The sequence below is a fragment of the Anser anser genome (assembly GCF_964211835.1).
Source record: "Anser anser genome assembly, chromosome: 2".
Classification (NCBI taxonomy): Eukaryota; Metazoa; Chordata; class Aves; order Anseriformes; family Anatidae; genus Anser; species Anser anser.
This window is the reverse complement of record NC_139721.1, coordinates 162,982,557-162,992,688: the sequence shown is the minus strand read 5'-3', so window position 1 is coordinate 162,992,688 and position 10,132 is coordinate 162,982,557. Positions and strand designations below refer to the sequence as shown.

Here is a 10,132-nt window from a genome sequence, read left to right as displayed (position 1 = left end):
TATTTAGGGACTTGCAGCATGCAAGCTACTGATTTGCAGAGGTCAGTGTGGCAACTTGTGTTACTGGCTTCAGGAAGGACCTGCCCTTTTGGGCATAGGCAGTCATTCTTCTGAGAGCTGTAGTTCATTCCCCAGCTCTCCGGGTTTCCCCAGCAAGGTCACGTAAGATAGCAGTTCCCTATTGCTCTCAAATACCTTGCTAACTTTCATGATAGTGTGAGGTGTGAGTTGGAGGTCACACATAAAAGGTTAATTGACCAAGTGGTCAAATTGCAGTTGCTAAGGAGTTAGGAAGTTGCTTGCATAGCCTTGATGCACAGCCTGTGCACTTCTGAGCACAGGTCTTCAGATCCAGTGACTTACACATGGCTATGCTTTCATTTCCTCTATGGTCTGATGTGCCTTGGTAGCAGTAGAATGAACCCAAATTCTGCACATGAAGATGACTTCAACGTGGAGGTTCCTCTCCCACAGAGATATATGGTGGATGAGACAGGAGAGTTGGGCCAAGGACAGATAAAGCGTGGATGCTGACTTGCAGATTTTGAGTGTATTCCTTTTGGTGCCACAGCTGTTCTCTAAGGTGGGATTCATCCAAATGCCCTTCACTGGCAGCCTCCTTCTCAGCCTGAAACCTAGGCCCTTGTCCTAGAGAAGGGGCTAGGTGGCCTGTGCCCTACAAGCACTTACTTCTCTTTCTCGGTGATCCAAGGGCCATCAGTCAGTGGGAGGTGTCTGCATGGGAGTGGCAAGAGGGATCCTTCTTGCCAGGCCTCATCTTTATGACTCATTATTTGAGCCTGTATGATTATTTTAGCATTGGTTTTTCCACACCTCTGTCTCTGGGGACAGTGCAGCTCTTGCCACAGAGGGCTGTTTCCTTGAGACTAGAAGGATGTACCACAGAGAAAGGTATAAAAACATGCAGAAAGGAAAGGCTCTGTGCAGGAATACAGATTGTGCCTGTTTAGTGGAGGAAAGTTGAGGACCATGCTGTCAGCCTGATGGGCCTATTTGCCTTCATTTATGTGCTCCACATAGGATTCAAGTGTCCACTTACATGGCTGGACCATCATATCCCACACAGAACACATAATTGAAGGCTGCAGCAAAGTGGTGCCCCAGACCCCCTTGGAAACAGAGTAGGAGAGGTTATATGAAGATGGAAATCTGTGCATTTACACAGATGTAACCAGGGATCCTGGGGAGCCAAGCAGCCAGTACTGCACCCCCAGTCAGAGGGTAAGTGCAAGCAGACACAGCAGTCCTGAGAGGAGGACTACCTTGGGTGATTGCTGGAGGTCTGGCACGTACCTGTGCCACTGCAGATACCGTCAGAGTGAGCTTAGACTTGACTTCAGCTCCGACATTCCCTGGCTTCTAAGTGCTTAAGGTGGCAATACTGATGCTGACGCTCTTTTGAAGCAGGGCTGTGGTTTGCTCGATGTTTGGTGGGTTACATGCCCAGCGACTACCTCTTCTGACAGTGCTGGTGACTGGTCTGAAGGTGCTTCGTCTGACCAGTAGACAAAAGCACAGTGAAAGTGCCAAGTGGGGTCGTAAATACTCCGCTTTAGCACGAGGACTCCCTGCAGGAGCCAGGCCATGCTCCCCACGACACACAGCGAGGCAGGGCAGCGCTGTGGAGCTCTCACAGCAGTCCAGGAGCTTGCGCTGGTCTCACTCGCTCTGTAGATTGCGCACAGAAGGGCCCATCGGCAGCCAGTCCATGGGTGCACCTGCATCACACTCCGTGAGCTGCCAGGAGAGGCAGACCCCAGGGGCTTTGTGCAGTTACAGGGCAGCGCGGGCAGGCTGGCAGACCCCAGCCGCGGCTGGCCTCGCTGCCGCCCGCCCGGTTCTGCCCCGACAGAGCCGGGTACCGGGAGCTCTCCCCCGGCGCAGGACGCCCCGTCCCGGGCCGGAGCGCGGCCGAGCTCGCAGAGCGCGTCCTCGGGCCGCCCTCCGGCCCCGCGGCGCCCTCGCCCGCGGCTGCTCGCCCCGCGGAGCCCCGCTCCGAGCCCGCCGCGGGGGCTCGGGGGCCGGCAGCGGGCAGGCCGAGCCCCACCGCGCCCGGGGCGGAGGCGGGCGCCGCTCCCGGCGCTGCGCGGCGGGAGCCCGCGGATCGGCGGGGCCCGGCCGGTGCCTGGCGAGGACTTGGTCCTCCGGGGCTCTCCATCCCGCCCGCCCGGAGCCAGCGGCCGGGAGCCGTCGGGAGCGTCGGGCCGGGCCGGCTTCGGGGGACGGCCGGGCCGGGCCGGGGCGGGGCGGAGCAGGGCTGGCTCGCCCCGTCCGTTGTCCCGGGCCCGGGGGCGGCCCGAGGAAAGATGTGCCGTGCCGTGCCGCGCAGCGCAGCGCAGCCCCGTCCCGTCCCCCACAAAAGCGCCCTTGTGCTGGCCCCGTAATTGCTAATCATCAATCACCATTAATAACAGCTGATGAGGCGGGAGGGGGAGGCGCCTTCCCAGGGGCCGGCCGCGCCGGGGGGAGCGGGGAGCCCTGCCCCGGCGGAGCGGGCGCTGAAGGAGGAACTCGACCGTGATGTGCGGAAGATGGATGAGAGCAGAGGGCGACACCCCCGCCCGCCTCCCCTCCCCACCCCTCCCCTCCGCGGCCCGGCCCGGCCCCCCCGCGGCGGGGCGGGCGGGCGGGCGGCTCCGAGCGCGCCTCCACTCCGCCGCGCCGAGCCAGCGAGCGGGCGGGCGGGCGGCAGCTCTCGCCGGGCGCCGGAGCCCACGGGAGGCGGCGGGCGCGGGCCGGGGCCGGGGCCGCGGCGGGGCCCGGCGGCGGCGGCGGCAGCGCGGCGAGTTGGCGGCGGCCCGAGCTCGCCGGAAAGTTGGTGCCGGCTGAGCCGGCGGCGCCCGCTCGCCATGCAGAGACCCAGCGGCCAGGGGACCGCCTTCTCCATCGACTCGCTCATCGGGACGCCGCCGCCGCGCTCCGGGCACCTGCTCTACACCGGCTACCCCATGTTCATGCCGTACCGGCCGCTGGTGCTGCCGCAGGCGCTGTCCCACGCGCCCCTGCAGTCGGGGCTGCCGCCGCTGGCGCCGCTGGCCTCCTTCGCCGGCCGCCTCACCAACACCTTCTGCGCCAGTCTGGGCCAGGCCGTGCCCTCCATGGTGGCGCTCACCACGGCCCTACCCAGCTTCTCTGAGCCCCCCGACGGCTTCTACCCGCCGCAGGAGCTGCCCCCGCCGCGCGCCAACCCCGACGCCGGCTGCCGGCGGGGCGCCGAGGGCCTGGAGGCGGAGGAGCTGCCCCCGGGGCGCGACAAGGGGCCGCCCGAGCCGCCGCTGCACTTCCCGGACCCCTTCCCCGGCCTGGCAGGTAAGAGCGGCGCGGGCCGGCCCCGGCCGGGGGTTGCAAGTCGCCTGCTGCGGTCGCCGTCCGGTCTCGCCCGGGAGTCCCGCAGCCCCGAGGGGCCCCCGCGGGGGGCAGCGCCGCCCGCCCGGCCCCTCTTCGGGCTCTGCCCGCTTCCCCAGCGATGGTGGCGGGCGGGCGGCAGTGCCGGCCTCCGAGCTCCCCGGGGTAGGATCCCCGGAGCCGGGGTCGCAGGGACCGGGGTGCGGCGGACGGGCCGGCCGGGTTCGATGGGCCGTGGCGGCGGGCAGGAGGGACCTGCCCCCGGTCTGTCCCGTCGGGCCGAGCCGGGAGGACCGTGTCCGTTCCGCTCCGGACCGCCTCCGCCGCTCTGCAGCGAGCGCAACTTTGGCGGGCCGGAGACAAACTCCACCCGCCGCGTCCGGCCCGCAGGGAGGGCGAGACGCGAGAGCCGCCGCTCGGGGCTCTGGCGCAGGGCGGCCCGGCGGGACGGGGCGGAGCGGGCTCCCGGAGCCGATCCCGGCCCGGCGGCGCGGAGCTCTCCGAGGTGCTGGCACCCGGCCCGGGGCGAGCGAGGCGGAGGGGCCGCCGGGCGGCCGCGGCGGGTCCCGGTCCCGCTCAGCGTCAGCCGCGGGGCTGCGCAGCGTCCCCGGCACGGCGCCGCGTCCCGGGCGGACCGCGGGGCAAGGATCTCCGGGCGCGGGCGGCACCGCGGGGCGGCTCCCGTGGCCCGGCGGCGGCGCCGCCCGCAGCCCCTCTGCCCTTCCCGCCGGCCTGCCGCCCCGCGCCGCTGTGCCCGCAGCCTCGGCACCGGCTTTGCCCGACGGCGCGGGCAGGCGGCGGCTTCGCTGCTGGGATCGCGCTCGGTGCCGGCCGCGGGCTGCTCCCGCCGCCGTGGCGTAGCCGCGGGGCTCTCTCCTTTGTGAGCTGTGCCGCTCCCGAACGTGCGGGCAGCAGCCTCGGTGACTTGTTGCTCCGTATTTCTCAGCCAGCTCCAACTCTTGCTCTCTTCCACCTCCGCTCCTTCGGCACAGCGATTGAGGCTTCTCTTCTGCGGGAAGACTGAGACAAACCAGCCCCTGGCTTTCTCTGGCATGGCCTGTCTGTCCTGAGAGCTGCCTCCTCTGGTCAGCCCCGAGATCCACCTTTGTCTCACAGGCTTCCCGGTACAGATGCGTGCTGAGCAGTCTTTGGTGCTTTTTGCAGTGCTCGGCTACTTGTTCTTCATCCCCCCTTTAGCCTCTCCTGGGTGAGCCGGTGTCTTGCCCTGCCTTCTTCTTCAGTCAGAATACCCTGTTCGGGTACCCCTGGAACCTAGTCCCCAGTTTAGGACAACTGGAGCATTTTGCCTCCCTGCTGCCTTTATGGGTTACAGAGGCTTTGGTGATGCTTTGGTGCTCCCAGGCCTCTGTGCTGAGTTGAAAACCCAGTGCAGACTCACATCTGTTTGGAAAGCCTCCTCAGGGGGCAGAACTGCCCAGGCCACCTGCTGTCTATATGACCACAACCTCTTGGTCTGTAGGGAAATGAACTGTGCTGTGCTTGATCTCCCTCCATGACTCCTCTGTACATAAGCCCAACATGTTCTCTCCTCCTGAGGGACTCAGATGAGCTGTTCTGAAAATTGGACATTTCTGAAATTGAGAAATTATATCTCTAAGGCTCACCCTGTTGTGACTGCTTCATGTGATGGGAGGAAATATGTCTTGTTACTGCTGTTTGCTCACTGCTGCATATTGGCTGTCTCTCAGCACTGTGCTTGCTCTGGAGCCATGAAGGATGCTTCTCCTTCTGCCCATGTGGAGCTGTGTGGGCTCCTCTGCCCAGGCCCAAGAGGATGTGTCGGATCAAATGTGCCTGTCTTTTTCTTCACCTAATGTTTCTGCCGACTCTACCTGTCCCTTGCAGATGGACAATAGGGTTTGTTTTATCAACCAGGTCAGATGTAAACCAGGTCAGTAGCTATGTTTTTTTTTCACTGTCGAGAAAGTCAGAGAAAGATGATTCATATAGGTGGTTTTAGGAATCTCCTGATAATGCAGTTTGCTCTAGCATCTTGTCCATGACCCTGATGAAGAAAAATTGTCCAGAGAAAAGTAAGAGAGCGTGAGCCCATGCAATACTTTCAAAAAATGACACTTCCCCAGCATCCAGCCACCTGCACTTCAGTGGCTTCCTAAGCCAGCTTCTGTTTCTCTATATTGAGTAACCTTTGACCAATTCTTCTTCTTTGACCTTGTCTAGTCTCCCTTGGAGTACACCAGAAAGGAGAGACAAACTTGGAATCATCCGCTTCGTGGGGCAAGGTGTTCCACAGATCTCTCATCTGTAGAAGAACCGTGTGAAGTAGCTCTTTTTGTCTGTCTTGCTGACATCAATTATACCCTCTTTAGGGTATAATTCTGTCCCTGGACTCCATTGGCACCTCCATCACACATATGCCTGCAGAGGTAAAGTCAGTTGCTTGCCAGATCAGTCAAAGGAGTCAATGCTCTATTTTAGGACCTCTCTTTGCATCTACTGTGTTTCAAACTTGCTACCAGTTCTTGTCCCGCTTCTTGGGAGGGGAGTGGCATGTAGGGGAAACTGATAGCAAGAAGCAGAAAATCCTAGAGGCTGCTTTGTAACTACAGCTGCAACAAAGAGTGTGACCCCCAGGTAGTCAATGGTACTCAATGCCCTCGGTCCTCCACACCACCTCTGAGAGCACATTTGTTCCTGAGCTGCAGAGGTCTCCACCAACATCCAAACTCTCCTCAGTTGATGTAGTAAATCCATGTTCAGTTAGGATCAGAAGCTTTAAGTTTTCCTATGAGCATGACAAAGAGCTCTTCAGTGTTTATCAACACAGCGCTCGTCTGGCTGTCACAACACCCATTCTTGATCTGGGTTCTCCTGATCCTGCTTGAATAACGTTGCCACCTGTAATACTCACCAGTTTCTCTTCACTGTGCTTATCAAGTCCATAATAAGATCAATGAACAGCTGGGACTTTGTGAAGAGCAAAGAGATGGATCAATCTTATTCTTGGTCTACTGCTTTCTTGTCGATTTTTCAAAGGCACAATACTTTGCTTCATGACAGCTTCTCAACCTGCTCAAAGGCCTTTGAGAATCTCAGTACACCTTCCCACCTAATGGGTGGGTTCTGCTGCCTCCACTACTTCCCTGATGAGGACGTGCCAGGTGATTAGCAGACCAACATACCAATTTTCTTTGTAAATGTCCTGGTTTAGACTTCATCATGTGGTTCTTAGTTCCTTACTGCAAACTCAACCCTTCTGTAAGATACAAACCAGTCAGAGACTTTAAAATCTGGGGTCTGGCTAAGACAAGTGTATCCAGAGACAGTACGTGTTTTACAAGGTGACACATTACAGTTGGTAGCTCAGACTTTCTCCAGTCCCTTGGTGCAGTCTGGACCTACAGGAGCAAACTCCCAGATCAGTACTGTCTGATAGTGTGGCTGCTGATCCCATCCTCCATCAGCAGGGAAGAGCAGAGTCAGGGCAGGACTTATGAATACTCTTGGTGAAGACAATGATGTCCTCAGAAGAGCTTTCTTATCTTGTCAGTCCTTGTGCTCCAGTGGGTAGAAGGGGTACACAGAAATTAAAGCTCTCCTTTTCTTGGGCAAAGTTAGTGCTTGCATGAGACCATGCATCAGCAGCCAAAGTGCTTCATGCCACCTGCTGCTGCTCCTCAGTCCCCCAAGCACAAATTTTCTAGGTCTTTACTACACCCCCGTGCATATGGAAGATGTCTCCCTACCCTCAGGCCCTCATGAAGAAAGGTCCGTCTATTCTTCTGCAGCAAAATAGAGATGAAGGTGTTTCTTTCCTTCTGTGTAATACAGGAGGAGCAGAGACAAAATTCTAGACCTCCAAAGTCACTCACCCCCTCTCAGGAAGGCACAGACTTGCTGCAGGACTGACAAGGGCTGTAGGTGCTCCTCAACACCCAGGCTCACAAGAAGGTCTCCTGGGCTCAGGCAGTTTCTTACAGCTGCTGCTGGTGTGCTCGCAGCCCTGCACCTTCAGGCATCTGAGGGCCGTCCTACCTTCCCCACTGAGAATGAAGTGAGCTTTCTGGAGCTCCAGTGGCCCAGGGTGCATGTGCCAGTCCCTGGAGACTGCTTAGAGATTTGGAGAGCTGCTGCTGCTCCTTCTGTGTGTAGGATTATATTGACTGGTAGTGCTTCAGGACTAGCTCCTTCCAGCAGCAGTTCCTGCCTTTGGGTTTGGCTTGGAGAGTTTGCTGGTCTCTTCTAGTCCTAGCATGACGGCAAAACTTTTTCATCTCCTTGTGGGTGACCATGGATCCTCTCCCTTCATGACCCCTGGCTACGGACAGGACCATCTTCTCTCTGTCTCCTGTCAGGTCCTTGCTGGAGCCTTTCTATGAAGGAATTGACTGGCTTCCAGGCTTCTTTCTTCCCCCTTGTTCCCACCAATGTTCTCCTTTGCTCCATGGCAGTTTAACCATTCAGGAGACACCGGCTTGGATCACAAGAAAGCAGCAAGAAGGTGGCTCATCCCCCCCATACTCTACCAGTATTTTTGCAGGCAACATAACACAGGTGTCTCCTGTGGTCCCAACTCTTCCTCCTGTGTGGGTGGCCGGGGATGAGGTCCTGTCTGCTGGGAGCTGCTAGCACCTCCCAACCTCCTCCCCTGCACAGAATGGCAGGGGAAGCTAAGCCTTGATCATCAGCTGCCTAAGCGTGCTGTTCCCTGGCTGCACACCTCCGCTGTAGTGCAGGGCTAGGAAGGGGGAGATGGCAGCAGGATGCTCCGTGTGCAGAAAGGTTTGCTGCCTGGAACCGGCTCAGGCTGCTGTCTGCAGGAAGGTTCGGCTCCTCCTGGCTGGCCCTGCGCTGGATGAACAGGAATAGATGCAGTGGGATGGGGCAGAGGGAGGGCTGAGCTCAGGGGCCAAGTACAGATTTGGTCCGGATGCGGAGCTCTGGCAGGACGGTGTTGTGCTCCGCTGGGATGAGGCCCTGATGCTGCTCCAGCTGGGTTGCGGGTGGCGGCAGGTGCCGGCGGTGCCTCGCTCCCTGCGACGGGCCTGGGCTGCGGGCGGCGCGGGGCTGACCGTGCGGGGCCCCGGGGCAGCGGCGCCCCGCGACGCCGCCCGCTGCCGGGGAAGCCGCGTCCGGGCGGGAGGCAGCGCGGGCGGCCCCGGGGCTGCGGGGACGGCGCGGGGCTGGCGGGGGGCGGCCGCCGGGGGGGCGGAGGGCCGGGAGCCCCCGCACCGGGGCCGCGGCTCCGGGGAGCGCGGGGGCGGGCGCTGACGCTGTGTGCCCCGCAGACGGGAAGGCGTACAGCTCGGACGAGGAGAAGCTGGAGGTGAAGTCGGCGGCCACGCCGTGCAGCGAGCGGGAGGAGGAGAGCTCGGCGGGCGACAGCGAGGAGGAGCCCTTCCTGGACGGGTCGGCCGCCGCCGCGCTGGGCACCAAGGGCAAGGGCAAGGGCGGCCCCGCGGCGGAGCAGACCCCGCCGGGCTCCGGGGCCGGCAAGAGCCGCCGGCGGCGCACGGCCTTCACGAGCGAGCAGCTGCTGGAGCTGGAGAAGGAGTTTCACTGCAAGAAGTACCTGAGCCTGACGGAGCGCTCCCAGATCGCGCACGCCCTGAAGCTCAGCGAGGTGCAGGTGAAGATCTGGTTCCAGAACCGCCGCGCCAAGTGGAAACGCATCAAGGCGGGCAACGTGAGCAACCGCTCGGGCGAGCCCGTCCGCAACCCCAAGATCGTGGTGCCCATCCCGGTGCACGTCAACCGCTTCGCCGTGCGCAGCCAGCACCAGCAGATCGAGCAGGGCGCCCGGCCCTGAGCGCCGTCGGGGCTCTCGGACCCTGGGGCGGGCGGGCCGCCGGCAGCGGGGGGGGCCGGGGCAGCGGGGCCGCGGCCCGGCCGTCCGCTCGCATTCCTCTGTACATGTCCCTTATTTATTCCGTGTAAACTCTGTACATACGGCAGCGAGTCCGTCTGTCCGAGCCGCGGGGAGCGCGGGCCCCCGCGGGTCCTGGCCCTGCCTCCGGCCGCGCCGCGCCGGGCCGGGGCCGCGCTGTGCAGGAGCGCCCGCCCATGTATAGCTGTGATTTCAATAAATTATTTTCTATGGAGCCACGCGAGGGTCTTCCGCGGCCCTGCCCTCCCGGCCGCGCTGCGGGGACGGGGCGGCCGGGGCCGGGGAGGGCGCGCGGCCGGGGCCGGGGCCCGTGGGCACGGCGGGGAGCAGCGGTGGGGTCGCGGGGGCCGGCGGGCCCGGTCCGACGCCGGTGCAGAGACACGGTAGGGGGCCGGGGCCGGGGCCGGGGCCGTCCGTCGCCCCCCCGGAGGCCCCGCTGGCTACAGCCCGCCCGAGCCGAGCCTGCCCCCGGACTCCCGAGGCAGCCGGGGTCTCGTGTCTCCCGGGCCCCTGCGCAGGAGCAGCCCCCCAGGTCAGAGCGGCACCAAGTCCGATCGCCACCCTCCAGCAGGCAAAGCCCTCTCCTGCAGGCCTGGTGCCAGCCCCTGGCCCCGGGCTGAGCAGAGGCCCGTGCTTGCATCCCCCTGCAGCCCCTGTCCCTGCCTGCTGTCCCCAGCACTGCCGCGGAGCCCTGCACCAGCTCTTGTGCACGTTTCTGCTGCCGGCACCTCCAAGGCCCAATGGTGCAATGCCCTCCTGCTCTTTGGAGCCACACTGACTGCTGCAAGAGATGTGCCCTGGAGCCTTTCCTCCTCCCTCAACCCCCCCCAAGGAGCCCCTCACCCCCCCCCCCCCCAGCCCCCCAGCCGACTGCAGCATGGGGAATAAATGGAGAAA

At 62.1% G+C, this 10,132-nt stretch overlaps 1 protein-coding gene across 1 annotated transcript; it reads left to right on the top strand.

Moving 5' to 3' along the window:
• Nucleotides 1–2,752: 2,752 nt before the first annotated feature.
• Nucleotides 2,753–9,347, top strand: GBX1 (gastrulation brain homeobox 1). The gene is made up of 2 exons (XM_083825540.1): nt 2,753–3,330; nt 8,637–9,347. The coding sequence occupies exons 1-2, from the start codon at nt 2,871–2,873 to the stop codon at nt 9,155–9,157; spliced, it is 981 nt and encodes a 326-aa protein (XP_083681666.1). The 5' UTR covers nt 2,753–2,870; the 3' UTR covers nt 9,158–9,347.
• The last annotated feature ends 785 nt before the right edge of the window (nt 9,348–10,132 follow it).

What these genes read in the sequence shown, in the direction of transcription:
- GBX1 (XM_083825540.1), top strand. Translation starts at nt 2,871, where the DNA reads ATGCAGAGACCCAGCGGCCAGGGGACCGCCTTCTCCATCGACTCGCTC. An exon ending in CCCCTTCCCCGGCCTGGCAG is followed by an intron (nt 3,331 to 8,636) that starts GTAAGAGCGGCG and finishes TGTGCCCCGCAG; the next exon opens with ACGGGAAGGCGTACAGCTCG.